Below are 23,341 nucleotides of genomic sequence, written 5' to 3' on the forward strand. Positions count from 1 at the left end.
CCAAAATTTGGCTTTCGTAATATTTTGTCCAAACTTAGTTTAAGTTCGAAGATGGGCTATATAGGTCCACTCCTTCCGGTACCTCTCCCACAAAAGTTCGAAAAAGTTCGGAAAATTTGTGCGCACGATAACTCTTGAAGGAAGTAACCGTAAGTAAGTATGGGCCAAATTCTTTGCACGTCGTGAAATTTCTACTAAACTTAGATGAGGTTCCAAAATGGACTCAATCAGTCCACTCCCACACAAAATTTCGGATAAGTTCAGATTAGGACCTGCTCTCGAATCGCTTTGATTTTTGTTGCAACAACTTGTATTCATTGCCCCAATACGACGTTACAAGTTTCATCAGGGGCAAACAAGTCCTGAGAAAATGTCCTGAAAGATGCAAAAAATCCTATAACACCGTGTGTAGTGGATGGAGCGCAAGATAACTCTCGAACGTATCTGCCGATTCGGTCCAAAATTTGGCCTTCGTAATATTTTGTCCAAACATAGTATAAATTCGAAGATAAGCAATATCGGTCCACTCCTTCAGGTACGTCCCCCACAAAAGTTCAAAAATGTTCGGACAAATTGTGCGCACGATAACTCTTGAAGGGAGTGACCGATGTAACCCATACTTAGCACATCCTAATATGTCTACCAGATATAGATCAGGTTCGAATAGACAAATAGTCCGTCTACTCCTTCTGGTACCTCTCACACACAATTTCGGATAAATTCACTTTAAGACCTGCTCTCGAATCACTTTGATTTTTGTTGAAGCGATTTGCATTCGCTACCTCCATTACGACGGTAAAAGTTTTTTCAGGGGCAAGTCCATATTTCTTAGGAAAACAGCTCGAAAGGTGTAAAAAAATCCCTATGCCACTAGAGAGCACGATAACTCTCGAACTGTTCAACCGATTTGGTCCAACATTTGGTCTTCGTCATATTATATCCATACTTATGGGGCAATACCTCTCCACAACTTCCGGCACTTCTCCCCAATATTTAAAAAATGTCACTAAATTGCTAGGACGATATTACTTGAATGGGGAAACCAATTTGGTCCAAACTTTGGATCTCCTAATATTTTGTCAAAATTAAGTTTAACTTCTAAAATGATCCATATCGGTCCTCCCTAAGGGTACCTCCCCCATAAGGGTTCAACATTTGTGTCTTAGTGCAGTTAATTCCTAATCCACATTTTTGTCGGCATGTTTAAATGTCCAAAAAGGGCCACAGTATTCTGAAGAGACCTTAAATACATTCGATATGTCCGTAGGTGAAAGTTTCACTTCACATTGGCTGAGGGTATATATCTGTCGGCAAAGCCGACTGACACTTTTTTACTTGTCTTTAGTCCCATTACGATACGACTCGCGGTTTCCAAGCAAAATCGTGAAAATCTAAAAAAGCACTAAAAATGTGAACTTTGACCGCGATTTATTTGAAAATCCCTCCGCCGATTTTTTTTTTGTTTTCTGATTTTGTCATCTATGAACAATGTAGTTTCGGAATCCGCAAAAAACTTCCCAGGTGTAAGCACCTTCCATTCAAATCTAGTTAAGGCGCACCGTGTACAAATATAGACGAACGAACAAAAAATAGTTACAAAAACAGAGGGTAAGAACAATATTGTGTATTTTAAAAATCTGAAAATATTTGTATATTGTTGGTGCAATAATATATTTTGTGCCATTATGTTTCCTGATACAAAATATATGGTTGAAACAACAATTTATATTTTCAGATATTTAAAATACACTATTTTGTTCACAGATTATGATCGCTACTACAATATCTCTTCTCTGTGTATATGTATGTGTACGTATATTATTCGATTTTCACTAACAGTTGGCAAAATTTCCTTTGTAAAATAAGAAAAGAAAAATGTCTAAAAGAAGTATAAAAGGTAAATGTACCTAGGCCATATTCTGACACCGCAGTGTGATAGAAAGTTGAGAAAGTTATTTCTTATGTACATTTTTGTAGTTGTTTGTTTGCTTGTTGATTTTTCAACAGTTTGTTATCTATGATCTCAAAGCGGAGAAAAAGTGATAAAAACAATTATGACCTTGACGATTGTGACCTTGGAGATGAAGTGTTTTTGTTGGTTTTATGTGTTCACAATTTCTGTTTTATATGATGACAGGTACAAAGTTGCCATTTATAAATATATAAACGGGTTGCTAGATACATATGAGCCTGACAAAATAATCTCTTTTGACATAAAAGTCCCAAATCTGTGGAAACCCATAACAACGAAAGTGCATGTATTTGGGGAACAAATGACCAGACACATGTCTTCTTCTTTGTTTGATCTTCTATCACTCTGCGATGTCAGAATGTGGTTCATTTTTTCGTGTTACACAGTGTGTTCTGAAAGGGCACAAAATTTTGAATCATAATAACTTAAATTCAATGTAAGTGGAGATTTAGACTCGGAAGGACAACAGATTGAAGATAGGAAATCCTTAAAGTGCCGATTTACACTTTACTGCAAACGGAATTTTTGAATTACAACTGATATTTAAACTATATCTAACATTGATGTAGTCCAGTAGAAGTATTACGATTAAGTTTGGGCCACATCGGGGTTTAGGTTTAGGTAGGTAGGTTTTTTTAGAACTTTAGGGTAACTATCTCTAATGTATGGCGATTCCTCCGAAGTTGTACTATTGTAATATGGTCGAAAACTACACTTTTGCGAAAAATGTGGAAATTTTGTGCGGGATTACCCGAAGGAGTACACCGAATATTCGAATTCGATTTTAGTGTGAGAGAAATATTACGAAAGGTTGGGTATATAAAAATCTCTCCTTTCGCAGGATTTTTAGAGCTTTTGAACCACAAGGATCACCTTTTGTAAAAATGTCATATCTTATACCTTAAAATAAAGGAAAAAAAGTAACCTTTTCTGCATCTAGGAAGTGACCAAAATGGATCTCTGCTACTCGTATTAATCGTAGTTACCAAGCTCAAGCATGAGTGATTTCCATTTAATGTTGTCTTATTAGGATGAAGGTCATTATTTATCGAATGTGAATGGCTAGAAAGAAGAAGGGTTCTTGTGGAGATCCTGGACGCAACAGGACTTATATCAGTCGATGAGAAAACCACGTTACACACTCCTTCATACACCTCTCGCATTGACGTTTTTAGTCTTTGAGGTAATTTTTACAAGCTTATAATTTTATTCTTCATACTTTTATCGATAATAGCCCAAACGTTTAAAAACCATGGACATGTAGTATTCTAAAACCCCACTAGTCATTTGGGTGGGTGATCGTATAACCAGTATGCCAGGAAGCATGGCCTTGTTCACGGAAACATAATATCGCTGTAAACAGGACCACAACGAACAGCATCGGTATACATTTCCAAAGGATCTTCGAACTGACCCTAAACTGCACTTAGACACAAATGTTGAACTGTCGGCCATGTTGGAAGTAAACTCAATTTTTACCCTAAATAAACTGCACTTAGACACAAATGTTGAACTTTTGTGGGGGAGGTACATTAAGGTGAGGACCATTATTGGCCATTTGAAAAGATAAACTAAATTTTGACAAAATATTAGGAGATCCAAAGTTTGGGCCAAATTGCTTGCCACGTTCAAGAGATATCGTGCATGCCATTTTAGTGAAATTGTTTTTAAATATTGGGGGGAAGTACTGGAAGTTGTTGCCCGTCTTCGAACTGAAACTAAGTCTGGACAAAATATGACGAAGCCGAAATTTTGGACCAAATCGGTTGATCAATTCGGGAGTTATGGTGCTCTCCAGCGACTGCATATGGTGCTATAGGGGGTTTTTTCACCTTTCGGAGAGGACCGATATGACTTATCTTCGAACTTAAACTAAGTTTGGACAAAATATTATGAAGGCCAAATTTTGGACCATATCGGCAGATCCGTTAGAGAGTTATCTTGTTTAGAGTTATAAGTTTAATTTCATTCTTACTCAAGACAATGGAACGGACGGTCGACACCATGATAAAGAGTAGAAACCCTAACGATATCCTCAAATTCCAATAACACGCATATTTAAAAGGCAGATCAGTGGAAACCTCTTTGCACGAGGTAGTACACCATACAGATAGAACCTTTGAAATGAAGATGTATACACCTTGCTGTATGCATTGATATCGAGGGCGCTTTTAACAACGCCAGCACAGAAACGCTGGTCCACTCTTTAGACGAGTTTCAGGTGGACACGGCCTTAAGGAACTGGATCAACCATATGCTAAGGAACAGATGGATAAGCTGCGGGCTATATGACGTCAAAATAAGAGACAAAGTCGGACAAGGAACGCCACAGGAAGGGATACTATCACCTCTTTTGTGGGTTACTACCATAAACAGTCTCTTAAGGACCTTAACCGTAAAATGATTTTACCCAGTATGCTACGCAGACGACGCTATAATACTTCTAAGGGGAAAAAAGTCCGAATACACTTTGCAGAAGAGCAGAAACGCCTCTCAAAATTGCATACAACTGAGCCAGACCGAGAGGTCTGTACGTTAACCCTGAATAACGGAAATATGTCTATTTACTAGAAAAACGAAAGTGGGTAACTTCGAGGAACCAGTTTTCCTAAATAAGACAATAAATATTTTCCGCACAGTTAAATACCTAGGAGTAACTCTAAATAGAAAACTTAATTGGAAAGACCATATTCAAGAAAGGGCCGACAAGGCACAAAGATGTTGGTCAACATGTAGAAGGGCAATAGGCTCAAAATGGGGTTTCAATCCTAGGATGACACACTGCCTATACAGAGGCGTAATTAGACCAATCTTAACATACGCGTCTGTTGTATGGTGGACAGCTATGGACAAAAAATGCAATGTGAAGATATTGCAAAAAGTCCAAAGAACATTTTGCCTAAGCATTAGTGGGGCAATGAGGACCACACCGACTAGGGCTTTAGAAACAATTTTGTTTGTACACCCAATAGAAATTCAGGTAAGGTATGAGACAGTCATCGCAGCTGTAAGGCTAAAGTCGATGAGCGAGTGGATCGAAAAGTGCCACCAAACATACCACCAAAACATATTAAAGGTCACAACGGGTGAATCTATAAATCAGGTAGTATCGGACCGTATACCTGAAACTAGTGAAGTAGCCTTGTGTGAAGTGTCAATACCTGACAGAGACATGTGGATCGGGGGAGCTCTAGCACAGATTCCCGCTGGAAGCTGTGGGTTTACGGATGGGGCTGTGCTAGGGGGGAGAACCGGACTGGGTCTTTATATAATGGAACCGGAAACGGATATCTCCCTCCGTCTGCCGGATCATAACTCGATCCTGCAGGCAGAACTCCGGGCGATAACAGAGTGTCTGCTTTGGTTTGATACTCACACAAGGCCTACCACTGTAAATATCCTTACGGATAGCAAAGCAGGCATTAGAGCTATATCAACCAAGACAGTGAAATCTAGAACTGTCTTGGAATGTATTAAATCTATAAATAATTACTCCCAACACGGTAAGGTAAACATTATATGGGTACCAGGGCATACCGGGATTAGGGGTAATGAAATAGCAAACTCCTTAGCAAAACAGGTAAGGGAGCAACCTACAGTCAGCCTAGATAACGCCAAGCCCTTAAAGGCGACGCGCATAGAGCTAAAGGCATGGACAAAATATGCACATATATCCCTCTGGAATAGAGAAGATAAGCGAAAAAACACAAAAATCCTATGAGGGAACCCAGACGAGGACAAAACAAAGAGACTGCTTTCACTAAGTAAAAAGGACATTAGTAGACTGACGGGTATCCTAACAGGACACCTGGGTCTACAAGCGCACCTGCACAAAATAGGTTGTGCAGAAAGCAGTGAATGCAGGGCATGCAGAGAGGACGACGAAACGTTGGAACACTACCTCTGTCATTGCCAGGCCTTCACAAACCCGAAAAAACAGCTACTAGGGAGCGACATAATACAAGGACTCGACAATATCAGGACAATCGAGCTCAAAACATTTAGAGAATATGTCAATATGAAAGAAATCTTAGACTAACGTCAATAGAACAGGGTTTAAAAGCCATCATCTAAAAACATTAGCATTAGCTGTAAACTTCAACTGCTACACAATATTTACACACACGGCTTAATAAGCAACCGAACGCATATTTATTTTTGTACATTTTTGCTTATTTCGTTTTTTACGCCTAATCTTTTTTTATACCCTCAGCCTTTAGGCTAGAAAGGGTATATACACTTTCATACGGGCAAAATGTGCCTCATCGAAATAATGGTTTTAGACCCCAAGTATGTTTGGACGAAATGTGTTTCAGACAATTTGGAGTTGATTTAGCAATGTCCGTCCGTCTGTCTGTCTGTCCGTCTGTCTGTCTGGCTGGCTGGTGCGCACGATAACTCTCGAACGGATGAACCGATTCGGTTCAAATTTTGGCTTTAGTAATATTTTGTCCAAACTTAGTTTAAGTTCGAAGATGAGCAATATCGGTCCACTCCTTCCGGTACCTCCCCCACAAAAGTTCCAAAATGTTCAGAAAATTTGTGGGCATGATAACTTTTGAAGGGAGTAACCGATTTGGTCCATACTTTGCACATCGTGAAATTGCTACCAGAATTAGATAAGGTTCCAATATGGACTCAATCGGCCCACTCCTTCGGGTACCTCTCACACAAAATTTCGGATAAGTTCAGTTTAGGACTTGCTCTCGAATCGCTTTGATTTTTGTTGCAACAACTTGTATTCACTTCCCTCCACACGACGGTACAAGTTTCACCAGGGGCAAGTCCATACTTCCTGAGAAAATGGCCAGAAAGGTGCAAAAAGCCGAAAGGCCCAAAATTTGGCCTTCGTAATATTTTATCAAAACATAGTTTAAATTCGAAGAAAGGCTATATCGGTCCACTCCTTCAGGTACCTCCCCCACAAAACTTCAAAAATGTTCGGAAAAATTTTGCGCACGATAACTCTTGAAGGGAGTGACCGATGTAATACATACTTTGCACATCCTAATATATCTACCAGATATAGATCAGGTTCGAATATGGACTATATTTGTCTACTCCTTCTGGTACCTCTCACACAAAATTTCATATAAGTTCACTTTAAGACCTGCTCTCGAATTACTTTGATTTTTGTTAAAGCGATTTGTATTCGCTACCTCCATTACGACGGTAAACGTTTTTTCAGGAGCAAGTCCATATTTCTTGGGAAAACAGCCCGAAAGGTGTAAAAAACCCCTATGTCACCATATGTGGCGGTCGGAGAACACGACAACAACATTTGGTCTTCGTCATATTATATCCAAACTTAGTTTCATGGGGCAATACCGGTCCACAACTTCCGGTACATCTCCCCAATATTTAAAAAAATGTCACTAAAATGCTAGGACGATATCACTTGAATGGGACAAGCAATTTGGTCCAAACTTTGGATCTTCTAATATTTTTTAAAAATTTAGTTTAACATCTAAAATGGCCCATATCGGTCCTCCCTAAGGGTACCTCCCTCACAAAAGTTCAACATTTGTGTCTTGGTGCAGTTAATTCCTAACCCACATTGTCGGCAAGTTCAAATGTCCAAAAAAGGCCACAACATTCTGAAGAGACCTTAAATACATTCGATCTGTCCGTAGGTGAAAGTTTCACTTCACATTGGCTGAGGGTATATATCTGTCGGCAAAGCCGACTGACGCTTTTTTACTTGTTTCGTTAGGCATAATCGACAACCACGCTACATATTTAGCAGTCGGCTGACCATTCGTCGCAGCGAATTAGCCAGAGAGGGTGTTTTTTGTCATTAGAGTTGCCAACGCAGTAATAAAAAAGATGTCATTTCATGTCAAAATGCTCCCATCATATGGTAGAACCTAAAGAATACTAATTATTATTGTTTAAAAATAAAAAAATATATTGAACGGCTTCACTAAAAATTCACATGTAACCCTGATCTCAAAAACAATTGTTTGCTGAAAACATGGCTAAGCCGTTGAAACTTTGTTGCTTATTCTCTTTTCTGATATGTGTTGATCATGTGTGCTGCAAAATATGAGTATGCGTGTCCGATGCTTTTTTATTAAAGCGACAATATCAAATAGCATCAGCATCGCTAGCAATATTTTTGTGAAATTTGTTGCTACATGTTGCCGTTGTTCATTGTTGCTAAACATATTTCGAAGAAATTTAAGCAGACAAAGCTGCAAATACATATTCGGTGCTTTTGCTAATATGGCGTTAGCATTTTAAACCCTGCAATAGAATAATCAGGAATTTTAACTAATTCATACACTAAATATACAACCTCATCCTGACCGCAAATTAGAGCGCACAACAGACCTACTTTATGGATTAAGTGTATGTCCACACGGACATGTGGTGATCCTGCATCACCCCTTTTTTCAACCTAACCTAACCTAACCTCATCTAAATCTGGTAGAAATTTCACGATGTGCATAGTATGGACCGAATCGGTTACTTCCTTCAACAGTTATCGTGCGCACAAATTTTTCGAACATTTTCGGACTTTTGTGGGGGAGGTACCTGAACGGGTAGATCGATATAACCCATCTTCGAATTTAAGCTACTTGGGGTCTAAAATCATTATTTCATAGAGGCAAATTTTGCCCCTATGAAAGTATATATACATACCATCGTTAGCATAAATACTTAGGGTATAAAAAGAAAAAACTGTGGTAGAAATTTCGTGTTACGTGTCACGCGGGTACATAGAAACTGTATGAGACACGAGATTTACGCATTCTTATTGGTCACCGATTTGAACTGGTAACCCTTTGTGTTTTATAAAATATGTGGTAGAAACCTCGTGTTTCGTATCAAGCGGGTACATAAAAACTGCATGAGACACGAGATTTGTACCACCGTTTCCGTTTTGTATGTGGTATCTCATCGTGTGCTAAATATAGCAACCCAGGGGACAGATTTTGAACATTTTGTTCACGTTTTGCAGCCGTATCGAATTAATTTTATTTTTGTGGCTTCTATTTGGCACAGAACCTCTACACAGAAAACATTTTTAATATATGTCCATAGTTTTGTATATCTCATGTAACAATAATTCCCAATTTAAGCTATTGTGGAAATTCTGACCACATTTTCTAAACGTGTTGACTTAAATATGATTTTTGGGGATTTTTTGGATAATGGCATTTTTGACAAAATTTTAAATTTAACTTTAAAGTTATAATATATGCTATATAAATACGAGTATATATAAATCTAATTATGTCCATACATTTATTTTATTTTTTATTTTTTCTCTTAATTCCAGGTAAGTTACGAGCTTCAAAAAAAAAAAAACTTCCCAATATTTGTTATTGTTTTTCTCAGAATTGGTAAGTAAAACTATGAAAAATACATTTTCCCCACAATTTATTCACGTGATACACGAAAAAAAATTCTTAATTAAAGAATTTCAATAATTGATTGGCCAAATCTTGAGCTTTTCCGGCGGTTTGTTCAATTACGGCTTGCAACTGATTGGCTTCGGTTGATGGAACTTCAGGGATTTCCGGTACCGCTGTAGTGGGTGGAGCCAAAGTTGTGGTAGTAGTTGTTGTTGGAGCGACAGTAGTAGTGGTGGTTGTTGTTGTAGGAACAGCTGTAGTAGGGGCAATACGACCCTCCAAACAATCTTGCAAATTGCGATACACCAAGGCGGTTTGTTCAACATATCTACGTTCGGCAGCCTTGCAACATTGATCGTGTTTCAAATCAATCAAACGGAATTTCTCGTGCATTATGCTGGCATATTCGGTGGCATTACCGGAAATACTGTAGACAGCTTTGGTGCTCTTGGCGCCCTGAAAGGAAGGAAGTATTTATTTTTAAATGGATTTAAAATATTTTTTTGTGAAATGCTTTAAGCGGCACAAAAGTTTGTAATGGATCATTATCCGCATTCTGTTTCAAAATTTTTCATACTTACAATATCAGCATGACAAGTGAAAATACCCAATGTCGAATTCATGGCATTACAGGTCTTAATATTTTGACAAACTTCTTGGGCACTCGACACAATAACGCTGCGCTGCATTGTCATTTCCTGTTCAACCAATTTACGGCCATCCTTGGCATCCACCAAACACTGATTGTAGTCCTCGCTATAGGTTGCACTGATATCACTCGATTTAACCATATAATCATTAAAGCAGGCCATTGTCACAGCGGGATCCCGGCTAACCATGCGCGAACGGAAAAATAAATTCGCCAAATTGTGGCCTGGAGGTACTGCTGCGGCATCGTTTATTTGGACCAGAACCAAGGCCACAATGAAACTTTTCAAAAATGTGTTCATCTCGAAGTCGTTTGCTCTTATTCCCGTTTAGTCGTCAACGTTATGGGGTGTGTACAGTTCGAAGGATTACTTGAAACTGTGTATAATGACAATATTTTATGGTATTCTTATAGGTTTCGTCTATTTCGTCGGTTTGCACCAGCAGTCTCGATAACATGAGATATTCTCATGTTATGCTTTCTTATCTTTAGATAAATGAAGACGACAGATATTTGCTAATCAGTTATCATTTAAAGGAAAGTGAATCTGCATAATTCGCCGAAGTTAGTCACATTTTGTTTAGTAACGACAGTAGAATGAACTATAGAGAGATTAGGGTGTTTGTTGTTATTTGATTTCGTTTTGCAAATAATATACAATGTGCTTAGAGGTGGAATTGGGGTCGACTTTGTGGAGGCATTATATCATCATAAATATAATTGGAATTTTGCAAATCTACAACGGTCCATGGGGTTCGTGACCGATAAAGAGAGATGTCCCGTACAGATATTAATCTGATCATTGATTGAAGAATTGGTTATGTAAAAAAGTTGGAACAAGCGAGTAATTATCTACAGATAAAAACAAGCATTACTAACAACTTAATGCGGAAGGTGTATGTAGAGACATTTTGGGATCCAATCTCAGGAAAGATTGCCTTGCCATACACCGAAAAAAAGTGTAGCCATTTGATAAAAAATTCAAAGATTCAACCAAAAATTTATCAATTTTACGGCGATAAAAAATTTTCATATTGACAAAATTTTCTAAAATTATTTGATCACAAAGTAAAATTACAGTTTGATAAAATATTGACTAAAATATTTATCGTTTTTTATTTTGAACGGATAAAATATTTCATAGGGGATGAATGATACCAAGCAACGGTCTTGACCGGCTTTAACATGGCAAAGCCCAGGATTTATCTTGGTCCCTCTTTCATCTCAAGTGGACACTGACCTCCCCGTGGTGTCACCTGGGGAACTGCCTTTAACATCCGTTAAAGGTAGTGAGCTAACATGTGCCGCGCGTTCACCCATAAGAACGTTAAAAACTTGGGTTTGGGCGTCGGGTTAGTAACCCTCCCCTAGAAAAAACATCCTACTATGAAAAAACGAAAGAAAAGAAAAACAAACCCCTCTAAAGTTGACGAACCCCGCAAACGTTTTAAGGACCATGATCTGCGAATCTGCACCTGGAATGTTCGCACTCTTTATAGAGACGGTGCAGTCTTCGCATTGGCAGACGTACTTGAAAAGTACAAGGCCGATATTACTGCCATACAGGAAATACGATGGATTGGGAAAGGCGTCACAACAACACCTAAAGGTGACGCACTGTATTATAGCTGCCATGACGTAAAGCATGAGTTTGGTTGCGGATTCGTAGTTAGTCGGAGACTAAAACATCTGGTATCCAGCTTCACCCCAGTGAATGAAAGACTTGCTGCAATTCGAATAAAAGCTAAATTCTTCAACATCAGCTTTATTTGTGCTCATGCTCCCACTGAAGAAAAGGACGAACAGACCAAAGATATATTTTACGAAGAAACATATGACCGTTGCCCTGCCCATGACATTAAAATCATTTTAGGCGATTTTAATGCCAAAATTGGAAAGGAGAATATCTTTGGCCCAACAGTCGGGAAATTCAGTCTCCACAGTGAAACATCTGACAATGGTATGAGGCTGATAGACTTTGCAGCTGCAAAAAACATGGTAGTTAGCAGTACCAGATTTAATCATATCGATATTCATAAGGGCACCTGGCTATCTCCAGATCAAAGAACAAGTAATCAAATTGATCATGTTGTAATAGATGGAAGACATTCATTCAACGTGTTGGATGTACGATCGTTCCGAGGCGCAAACATTGATTCGGACCACTACCTTGTTGCAGCTAAGGTACGTACCCGTCTAAACGTTGCAAATAAAGCACGAACAGACTCAACGCGGAAGTTGGACATCGATAGGCTGCAAACACAACAGATAGCCACAGCATATTCCACTCAACTAGCCCAATTGCTTAACGCGAGCACTCCTTGTCCCGATAACATAACAACACAATGGCAACATGCAAACAGCCGCAAAATCCATACTTGGATTCCAGAGACCTCCACAAAGGAATTCATGGTATGACCAGGAGTGTCGTGCTGCTACCGAAGAGAAAAATGCGGCATATAGAGCTACTTTGCAATCAGTAGCAACGCGTAGCGCGCGAGAGGGATATCGGGAGAAAAGGAGAGAAGAGAAACGTCTTTTCCGCAAGAAAAATAGAGAAGTGGAAAAGCGGGAGTGTGAAAAAATCGAGATGTACAGGAGCCAGAATGAAGTCCGAAAATTCTACCAAAGAGTGAAACATCAAACAGATGGCTTTGGTACAGGCACATCCTCCTGTAGAGACCAGCAAGGTAATCTGGTAACAGATACAAATAGCGTGCTAAGGATATGGAAGGAACATTTCTCCAATCTGCTGGTATCCAATAGTAGCGAAGACGATGATACCACAGATCCAATCCCAGAAGATGGTATAGAATGTATACCGCCCGGCCAATATGAGGTAAAAACAGCAATCAACCGGCTGAAGAATAATAAAGCAGCAGGAGCCGATGGCTTACCAGCCGAGCTGTTTAAAACCGGAGGCGACGCGCTGATAAGGTGTATGCATCAGCTAGTAAGCACCATCTGGCAGGAAGAACGCGTACCCGACGATTGGAACCTGAGCATCCTATGTCCCGTCCACAAGAAAGGATATAAGACTGTATGCTCCCTATTGCCTATAAGATAGTGTCAGAGATATTGTGCGAACGACTAAAGCCAATGGTCAACGAAATAATTGGACCATACCAATGTGGCTTTAGACCTGGCAAGTCCACCATTGACCAGATATTTACCCTTCGGCAAATCCAAGAGACCCAAGAGATGCAGATCGACATATTTCACCTTTTTTCGATTAAAAAGCAGCATTCGACAGTCCCCTCCGATCAAAGGTATTCCACGCAATGTCTGAATTTGGTATCCCCGCAAAGCTCATCCGGCTTTGTAAGATGACTTTAACTGATACTAGGTCCTCAGTTAAAATTTGAAAGAACCTCTCCGAAGAATTTTGTACCAAAAGAGGTTTCAGACAAGGAGACAGCCTTTCGTGTGACCTATTCAACATTTTGCTGGAAAAGGTAATTCGAGATGCAAATGTCAAAAGAAATGACACAATTTACACCAATAGCCACATGTTACTTGCCTATGCTGATGACATAGACATCATGGGACGATCAGTAAAGGAAGTAACTGATACCTTTAGGAAGGTCGAAGCAGAATCTGCGAAAGTGGGTCTGGCGGTAAACGGCGAAAAGACCAAATTGATGGTGTCGACGCGCAAAGCGTCCATAGAGCTCGGACCAACTGTGGAAGTTGGTACCTACAATTTTGAGGTAGTTAAAGACTTCGTCTACCTCGGCACTGCCATAAACACAACAAACAACATCAGTTGTGAAATAAGAAGAAGAATTGTATTGGCCAACAGATGCTACTATGGTCTAAGTAAGCAATTTAAAAACAAGGCCACATCTCGTCAAACAAAAATAACACTATACAAAACGCTGATACTACCCGTGTTAATGTATGGCTCCGAAGCATGGGTACTTGCGCAAGCAGATAAGTCAGTGCTTGGTGTGTTTGAGAGGAAAATTCTTCGAAAGATCTACGCGCCGATTTGCGTTGACGGTGAATATCGACGTCGTATGAACCACGAGCTATATCAGCTATTCAAAGACATGAATATAGTTAAACGTATCGAGATGCAACGATTGCGTTGGCTAGGCCATATCATGAGAATGAGCGATGATGAACCCGCTAAAAAGGCGTATGAATACATGCCCCATGGCGGTGCACGCAGAATCGGCAGGCATAAGCTTCGATGGAGCAAACAAGTGGATGAAGAAATGGAAAGGCGCGGTATTCCAAAAAGTCAAGCGAAAAACAGAGAGGAATGGAGATCTTTTCTTAGTTCGGTCTATGGAACAAATGTTCTGTAATGGGCCAACTAAGTAAGTAAGTAAGTAAGTAAAATATTTCACATATTGACAAGAATATTTATCAAAATAATAATAATAATTTGTTGAACGCATTTTTTCAATCGATAAAAAATGTTCATATTTACAATTATTTTGTTGATTTCTTTTCGTTAAATACAATCCCAAAAGCCACAAAAAAGATACATACACACATTTATAAATGATGGTGGTTATTTATTTAATTTAAACTCATAGAAATGCCAAAGTCAAAAGCAACAACATACGGGCGAAATGTGTCTCATCTAAATAATGGTTTTAGACCCCAAGTATGTTTGGACGAAATCCGTTTCAGACAATTTGGAGTCGATTTACATGGTAACTCTCGCATGGTAACTCTCGAACAGATCAACCGATCCGAACCAAATTTTAGGTATCGTAATATTTTGCCTAATCTTAGTTTAAGTTTAGTTTAAGTTCGAAGATGGGCCATATCGGTACACTCCTTCGGGTACCTCCCCCACAAAAGTTCGACTTACATGAGGTTCCAATATGGACTTAATCGCACCACTCTTTCGGTTACCTCCCACACAAAATTTTGGAAAAGTTCAGTTTAGGACCAACTCTCGAATCGCTTTGATTTTTCTTGTAACCACTTGTATTCACTGCCCCCCCTTCCCCCATACGACACTACAAGTTTCATCAGGGGCAAGCCCATACTTCCTGACAAAATAGCCTGAAAGTTCTAAAACACACCTATGACACCCTTAGTCCGGTCAAAATAGACATTGAAATAGCAAAAATTCCCACAAAGCTGAATTTTGGTGGAGAGCTAGGGTTTGCCATTAGAATCAACGTCTTAAAAGTCCCCATCGATCCCATGTGTGCAAAAAAAATTATTCGGGGTCAAAGGTCAAATTTTAAGGGTTTTTATGTTTTCGGATTTATTTTTTTAATAACGGTTGATCTGATCAAAATGTGACTAAAGTAAATATTGTAGACAGAAAAATTATCTACAAGTTTGACCTTTATATTTTTTTCCTAGAAGGAACCGTTCTTGAGACATAGCTGTTCTACAAAACACATGATTTTTATGCACTTATAAGGGAAATATGCACATATTCAGACAAACCGGCTAAAATAAGCGAAGTAATCGGGTCTGTCCCCCCAAAAAATATATATTTTCTTGAAGAGCGAAATTATAGCTATCTTCTAAAAAAATTCCAACAAAATCGGAGCGTGTTTAGTAGAGGTTTTCAATGTTAGAGTCATTTTATGCAAAAATAGCCCATTTAACCCACATGTATAATCGAAAGCCCAACGGGAACGACCCCAACGAAAACTCTCCGATTTTTTTCACGTTTTGTCCGAAGATAGGGTGTGTTGCGCTGATTACGGAAATGTATAATTTTCAACGGTTGCTGATCCGGTTCGACGGTTATTCGACCCGAAAGGCCAAATTTAAAAACCGGGTTAGACCCGGTTCTACAGAACCGATTACTGCAAAGTGGATATCGTTTGAAAGCTTACGGAAGTATCTAACACATAGTGTCGTTACTTTAACCGGTTCGCCTCATAATACACTTAGGCGGCTAATTTTTTATTTGACCTTTAGATCGCGATATCTCGAAAATTGTAAGTCTTTTTTAAGAACCATAAAGACCACTCTTGTAGACAATTATTAAATCTACAACTTTTACTTTAGCCGGCTTTTGCTAAGTCTTACCGTTTTTGAGAAAAATTAAAAAAACTGAATAATGCCTCCAAAAATGACCTTTGACCCCGAATAACTTGTTTTGCACACATGGGATCGATGGGGACTTTTAGGACGTTGCTTCTAATGGCCAACCCTAGCTCTCCACCAAAATTCAGCTTTGTGGGAATTTTTGCTATTTCCCCCTTATACGCATGTCTATTTTGACCGGACTACCTGTGTAGTTGTTGGAGCGCCAGATAACTCGCGAACGTATCTGCCCATTTGGTCCAAAATTTGTCCTTCGAAATATTTTGCCAAAACATAGTTTAAGTTTGAAGATAAGGCATATCGATCCACTCCTTCAGATACCTCCCCACAAAAGTTCAAAAATGTTCGGAAAAATTGTGCGCACGATAACTCTTGAAAGTGAGTGACCGATGTGGTCCATACTTTGCACATCCTAATATATCTACCGGATATAGATCAGGTTCGAATATGAACTATATTTGTCCACTCCTTCGGGTTATCGAACAGACCTAATAATAATGGTTTTGGGTATTTTTCCGCTGCTTACTTCGCAAGCAGCTATGTCCCAGCAATGTCTTGGCCATTAGGGATCTAGATACAGAGAGAGATCTAAATATACAAAAGAGAACCTCTACATCAAGAGGATTATCAAGCAGTTTTGAGTAGTATCGTACCGGAGATCAACCACCATCCGTGGCATCGGAACAACAAACGAGTGGTGTGTTGACTTAACTAAGATCCAGTTGGTGCAGCCCCCTTAATTGCTACTGGGCCAGGATTGATTTTCAAAGTACAAACACAACTTTTAGTAAACGGATCGATGCAATCGATCCTGATTCCCAATAAATTATGTAGAGTACAGAGCGAAGTATTAGCAAGTCTACTCCACCCTACTGTTTTTGCAACATGTGCAAATATTTATATTTTCTTTAAGATATAATTGTTGTTTTTATACCACCAATAGGATAAAGTGGTACTGTACTGACTATAGCTGTTATGTGTCACCGAATTTATCCTCTTATCTCCATTATCGCCTTCTAAGAAAATTTATTGTTTTCTTTTCTAGTTTCAATTTGCACTACCTGAGTAAATGTGCGCAAATAAAATAAATGTTCTGAACTTTTTTATGTGATGTTTATTAGATTTCACAGTTCCATTGCAGATAAATTAACGTGTCCACCACAAGTATTGTTAAGCGAGAGAATCACGATTAAGCTGCTGGTTAGCACTTCAGCTGGGTTATCTCGTTTCCGTTGCTGTATTTATGGGGTCAACCCCGTTATGGCGTCACAATTAAACATTGTCTCCAGTAGGTAGAGGAGTGGCGTAAACAGCGGTAGCATCTTTTCAATTATTATCTACACTTTTATATGAAAAAAAAATAATAATAAAAAATTGTTTGTATTTTTATTCCCATTTGCTTGTTTGTTGGCAAAAGATGTGACTAAGAAAACAAAGGATTTATTGTTTTTTTTATATTTTTGTGGTCTATATAAAAAAGATTTAGTGACATATGATTCGCAAAGTTGTCTATAAACAACTTAGTAATTCTTTATGATTATATGACTATATCCGGAATTTTAATTGTGCTGATTTGATCGTGGATTTTCTAAAGAAAAAAAAAAATAATTGCTGTTAAAATTTATTTTTTGATCTTCCAAACAATATGATGAGTTTATTAGCCCAGGGTAGAACTGGATGTAGGTTAAAGGCTAATTTATGTATATAGCCTTGTTTTAAATATAAAAGTCTAGGGCGTGGTGATGAATATAAGGAAATTTATACTTTGTACACAAAATAAATAACAACAAGTAAAATAGGGCTATAGTCGGACGTGGCCGACCATACGATACCCTACACCACTACCTCGACGGTCTTATTTTTAACGGAATTTCTTGCCACATATTTTAGCCGCCAGGAAATACATACATGAGTTGATATAGACGATAATATACCAGAGATATAGCACATATACATATACCGTCATTACAACAAACATAAGACGTTTTGGACAGACGTACAGTTTTAGCTAAAGAGACATACATTTTCCTTAAAAAAATTAAAATTAGCATTAAGAAATATCAAAGTACCCTTAGCAATAGCTTTCGGTAATTTTTGCCGAATGGACCAATAATAAAACGACCTATATTTCGAAGCAAACCTCCGTACATCATTGTAATTCGCATCAACTAAAAAAAGTGCGTAATTTCTCTAGCATCTTTTAAAAAAATTTACTATTATGACAGCGACTTTTTGTAGCATGGAAGGTAAATGTTATTCTTTACAAACAAACATTATCTTATTTCATGGTCAATTTCACCAGTTAATCACTATAAATTTTTGCATCTTTGCTAACCAAAACTTTTACCTCGTGCAAAATTTCGAATATTTCACGGTGTACAAATGTGTAGGTATAAATACCCCTGTTCGCAAATTCCCATATTTCTATAAAGAAATCCTCTAAAATGCATATGTGAATTTTTTCATGCATATTCAACATGACAAAAATCGAAAGAACTCTAGTTTAGTAAAAAGTCTCCAATATTTCTGAATTTATTTCCAGCGGTAGGTATTTTTATGCTGACCATGGGAATATATAATTTTCCTGGGGGACGGCCCCGATTATGTTTGAAAAGCTCATGGAAATACCTATTCCACAAGTGGTCACTGCGGCGTTATTTTCACCGCTTCGGAAACCCAAACCCTATTTTGGACCCATTTTTTTTTTTTGATAAAACAAGAGTCCTTCTGCTGTCTAAGAAGACCTGTAGAGGTTTTCTATTGTCTATAGAAGACGTCAACGGGTGCCACCGTGGTGCAATGGTATGCACACCCACCTTGCACGCTGAAGGTCGTGGGTTCGATTCCCCGGCCAGTCAACATCAAAATTTTCAACGGTGGCAAAATACCCCTCAGTAATGTTAGCGACATTTCCTGAGTATTTCAGCCATGTAAAACTTCTCTACAAAGTGGTGTCTTAAGACACGCCGTTCGGACTCGGCGATAAAAAGTAGGTCCCATATCATTGAGCTAATATGAATCGGGGTGCACTCATTGATATGAGAGAAGTCTCCCTTGTCCGGTATGGGTTGTTTGTGGAACAATTATATTATAGAAGACGTCAACAGGTTTTCTGTTGTCTATAGAAAACTAAAGGTTTTCTTTTGTCTATAGTTGTCTATAGAATACCCCAAATATGTCTTCTGTTGTCTAGAGAAGCTTTTAGACCTCTATGAAGTACGGCAAGATGTCTTCTGTTGTCTATAGAAGACCATAAGAGGCCCTCTGTTGTCTACAGGAGACCTCAAGAGGTTTTCTGTTGTCTATAAGAGACATAAAGAGGTTTCCTGCTGTTTATAAAAGACCTCAAGATATCTTCTCTTGTCTATGGAAAGACCTCAAGGAATATTCAGTTGTCTATTGAATACTCAGAAGATGTTCTATTATCTATAGAAGATCTCAAGAGATCATCTGCTGTCTATAGAAGATCTCAAGAGGTCTACTGTTGTCTATAGAAGACCACAAGACGTCTTCTGTTGTCTATAGATGACCTCAAGACGTCTTCTGTTGTCTATAGATGACCTCAAGACGTCTTCTGTTGTCTATAGAAGACCTCAAGAGGTCTTCTGTTGTCTAAGAAGACCTCAAGAGGTCTTCTGTTGTCTATAGAAGACCTCAAGACATATTCTGTTGTCTATAGAAGTCCTCAGGAGGTCTATAGAAGATCTCAAGGGGTCTTCTGTTGCCTATAGAAGACCTCAAGAGGTCTTCTGTTGTCTATAGAAGACACCAAGAGGCCTTCTGTTGTCTATACAAGACCCCAAGAGGTCTTCTGCTGTCTATAGAAGACTTCAATAGGTCTTCTGTTGTCTGTAGAAGACCTCGAGAAGTCTTCTGTTGTGTTTAGAAGTCCCCAAGAGGACTTCCCCAAGAGGCCTTCTGTTGTCTATAGAAGACCTCAAGAGGTATACTCAGAACATTTTCTGTTGTCTATCGAAGAACTCAAGACGTCTTCTGTTGTCTTTAGAAGTCCTCAGGAGGTCTTCCACAAAAGGCCTTCTGTTGTCTATAGAAGACCTGAATACCTGAGTTGTCTACTGAATACTCAAAAGATTTTCTGTTGTCTATCGAAGACCTCAAGCGGTCTTCCGTTGTCCATAGAAGATCTCAAGAGGTCTTCTGTTGTCTGTAGAAGATTTCAAGAGGTCTTCTGTTGTCTACAGAACACCTCAAGAGATCTTCTGTTGTCTACAGAACACCTCAAGAGTTCTTCTGTTATCTATAGAACACCTCAAGACGTATTCTGTTGTCTTTAGCAGTCCTCAGCAGGTCTTCCCTAGAGGCCTTCTGTTGTCTATAGAAGACTTGAATAACTCAGTTGTGTACTGAATACTCAGAAGATGTTCTGTTGTCTATCGAAGACCTCAAGAGGTCTTCTGTTGTCCATAGAAGACCTCAAGAGGTCTTCTGTTGTCTAAGAAGACCTCAAGAAGTCTTTTGTTGTCTTTAGAAGACTTCAAGAGGTCTTCTGTTGTCTATAGAAGACCTCAAGCCGTCTTCTGTTGTCTTTAGAAATCCTCAGGAGGTCCATAGAAGATCTGAAGGGGTCTTCTGTTGTCTATAGAAGACCTCAAGAGGTCTTCTGTTGTCTATAGAAGACACCAAGAGGCCTTCTGTTGTCTATAGAAGACCCCAAGAGGTCTTCTGCTGTCTATAGAAGACTTCAATAGGTCTTCTGTTGTCTATAGAAGACCTCGAGAAGTCTTCTGTTGTGTTTAGAAGTCCTCAAGAGGACTTCCCCAAGAGGACTTCTGTTGTCTATAGAAGACCTCAAGAGGTATACTCAGAAGATTTTCTGTTGTCTGTCGAAGACGTCTTCTGTTGTCTTTAGAAGTCCTCAGGAGGTCTTCCACAAAAGGCCTTCTGTTGTCTATAGAAGACCTCGAGCAGTCTTCTGTTGTGTTTAGAAGATCTCAAGAGGTCTTCTGTTGTCTGTAGAAGATTTCAAGAGGTCTTCTGTTGTCTATAGAACACCTCAAGAGATCTTCTGTTGTCTATAGAACACCTCAAGAGGTCTTCTGTTGTCTATAGAACACCTCAAGACGTATTCTGTTGTCTTTAGCAGTCCTCAGCAGGTCTTCCCTAGAGGCCTTCTGTTGTCTATAGAAGACCTGAATAACTCAGTTGTGTACTGAATACTCAGAAGATGTTCTGTTGTCTATCGAAGACCTCAAGAGGTCTTCTGTTGTCCATAGAAGATCTGAAGAGGTCTTCTGTTGTCTATCGAAGACCTCAAGAGGTCTTCTGTTGTCTATAGAAGATCTCAAGAGGTCTTCTGTAGAAATGTTGTCTAAAGAAGACCTCAAGAAGTCTTCTGTTGCGTTTAGAAGTCCTCAAGAGGACTTCCCCAACAGGACTTCTGTTGTCTATAGAAGACCTCAAGAGGTATTTAGTTGTCTATTGAATACTCAGAAGATTTTCTGTTGTCTATCGAAGACCTCAAGAGGTCTTCTGTTGTCTATAGAAGATCTCAAGAGATCCTCTGCGTCTATAGAAGATCCCAAGAGGTCTTCTGTTGTCTATAGAAGACCTCAAGACGTCATCTGTTGTCTATAGAAGACCCCAAGAGGCCTTCTGTTGTCTATAGAAGACCCCAAGAGGCCTTCTGTTGTCTATAGAAGACCTCAAGAGGTCTTCTGTTGTCTATAGAAGACCTCAAGAAGTCTTCAAGAGGACTTCTTCAAGAGGCCTTCTATTGTCTATAGAAGACCTCAAGAGGTATTTAGTTGTCTATTGAATACTCAGAATATTTTCTGTTGTCTATCGAAGACCTCAAGAGGTCTTCTGTTGTCTATAGAAGATCTCAAGAGATCCTCTGCTGTCTATAGAATATCTTGTCTATAGAAGACCACAAAAAGTTTTCTGTTGTCTATAGAAGACCTCAAGCCGTCATCTTCAAGAGGTCTTTTGTTGTCTATCGAAGACCTGAATACCTCAGTTGTCTACTTAATACTCAAAAGATTTTCTGTTGTCTATCGAAGACCTCAAGAGGTCTTCTGTTGTCTATAGAAGACCTCAAGAGGTATTTTGTTGTCTATAGAAGACCTCAAGAAGTCTTCTGTTGTGTTTAGAAGTCCTCAAGAGGACTTATCCAAGAGGCCTTCTGTTGTCTATAGAAGTCCTCAAGAGGTATTCAGTTGTCTATTGAATACTCAGAAGATTGTCTGTAGAAGATCTGTCTGTAGAAGATCTCAAGAGGTCTTATGTTGTCTATAGATGACCTCAAGGGGTCTTATGTTGTCTATAGAAGACCTCAAGAGGTTTTCTGATGTCTATAGAAGAGCTCAAGACGTCTTCTGTTGTCTTTAGCAGTCCTCAGGAGGTCTTCCCCAGAGGCCTTCTGTTTTCTATAGAAGACCTGAATACCTGAGTTGTCTACTGAATACTCAGAAGATGTTCTGTTGTCTATCGAAGACCTCAAGAGGTCTTCTGTTGTCTATAGAAGATCTCAAGAAGTCTTCGCTTGTCTATAGAAGATCTCAAGGGGTCTTCTGTTGTCTATAGAAGCTCTTAAGAGGTCTTCTGTTGTCTATAGAAGATCTTAAGATGTCTTCTGTTTTATATAGAAGACCTCAAGAGGTCTTCTGTTGTCTATAGAATACCTCAAGAGGTCTTCTGTTGTCTCAGACCTCAGGAGGTCTTCTGTTGTCTATAGAAGACCTGAATAACTCAGTTGTCTACTGAATGCTCAGAAGGTTTTCTGTTTTCTATCGAAGACATCAAGAGGTCTTCTGTTGTCTATAGAAGACCTGAATACCTCAGTTGTCTACTGAGTAATCAGAAGATTTTCTGTTGTCTATCGAAGACGTCAAGAGGTGGTCTGTTGTCTATAGAAGATCTCAAGAAGTCTTTGCTTGTCTATAGAAGATCTCAAGAGGCCTTCTATTGTCTATAGAAGATCTCAAGATGTCTTCTGTTGTCTATAGAAGACCTCAAGAGGTCTTCTGTTGTCTATAGAAGACTTCAAGAAGTATTCTGTTGTCTATAGAAGACCTGAATAACTCAGTTGTCTACTGAATACTCAGAAGGTTTTCTGTTTTCTATCGAAGACATCAAGAGGTCTTCTGTTGTCTACAGAAGACTTCAAGAGGTCTTATGCCGTCCACAGAAGACCTCACGAGGTCTTCGGTTGTCTATAGAAGACCTCAAGAGGTCTTCTGTTGTCTATATTGGACCTGAAGATATCTTTTGTTCTCAATAGAAGATTTCCGAGGTCTTCTATAGTTTACAGAAACCACAGTGCCTACTTGAGATAAAAGAGGAACCAATATTAGTCCATTACTGTTT

The 23,341-nt window shown here is 39.0% G+C and overlaps 2 protein-coding genes across 43 annotated transcripts in view; one reads left to right on the top strand and one right to left on the bottom strand.

The window, feature by feature from the left end:
- Svil (Supervillin) overlaps nt 1–23,341 on the top strand; it is a 1,126,087-nt gene that overhangs the window by 907,429 nt on the left and 195,317 nt on the right. The window lies entirely within an intron of this gene.
- LOC141400816 (uncharacterized) lies at nt 9,342–10,374 on the bottom strand. The gene is made up of 2 exons (XM_073980378.1): nt 9,915–10,374; nt 9,342–9,789 (listed from the first exon to the last, which is right to left on the bottom strand). Exons 1-2 carry the CDS (start codon nt 10,281–10,283, stop codon nt 9,388–9,390), a joined length of 771 nt encoding a protein of 256 aa, XP_073836479.1. The 5' UTR covers nt 10,284–10,374; the 3' UTR covers nt 9,342–9,387.

The sequence above is a fragment of the Musca autumnalis genome, unplaced genomic scaffold, assembly GCF_047663935.1.
Source record: "Musca autumnalis isolate F117 unplaced genomic scaffold, ASM4766393v1 scaffold_4, whole genome shotgun sequence".
In the NCBI taxonomy this organism is placed as follows: Eukaryota; Metazoa; Arthropoda; class Insecta; order Diptera; family Muscidae; genus Musca; species Musca autumnalis.

Excerpts from the sequence above, each read along its gene's own strand:
- LOC141400816 (XM_073980378.1), bottom strand. The coding sequence starts at position 10,283 with ATGAACACATTTTTGAAAAGTTTCATTGTGGCCTTGGTTCTGGTCCAA. Across the intron at positions 9,790-9,914 it reads TCACTTGTCATGCTGATATT|GGCGCCAAGAGCACCAAAGC; the intron begins GTAAGTATGAAA and ends CCTTCCTTTCAG.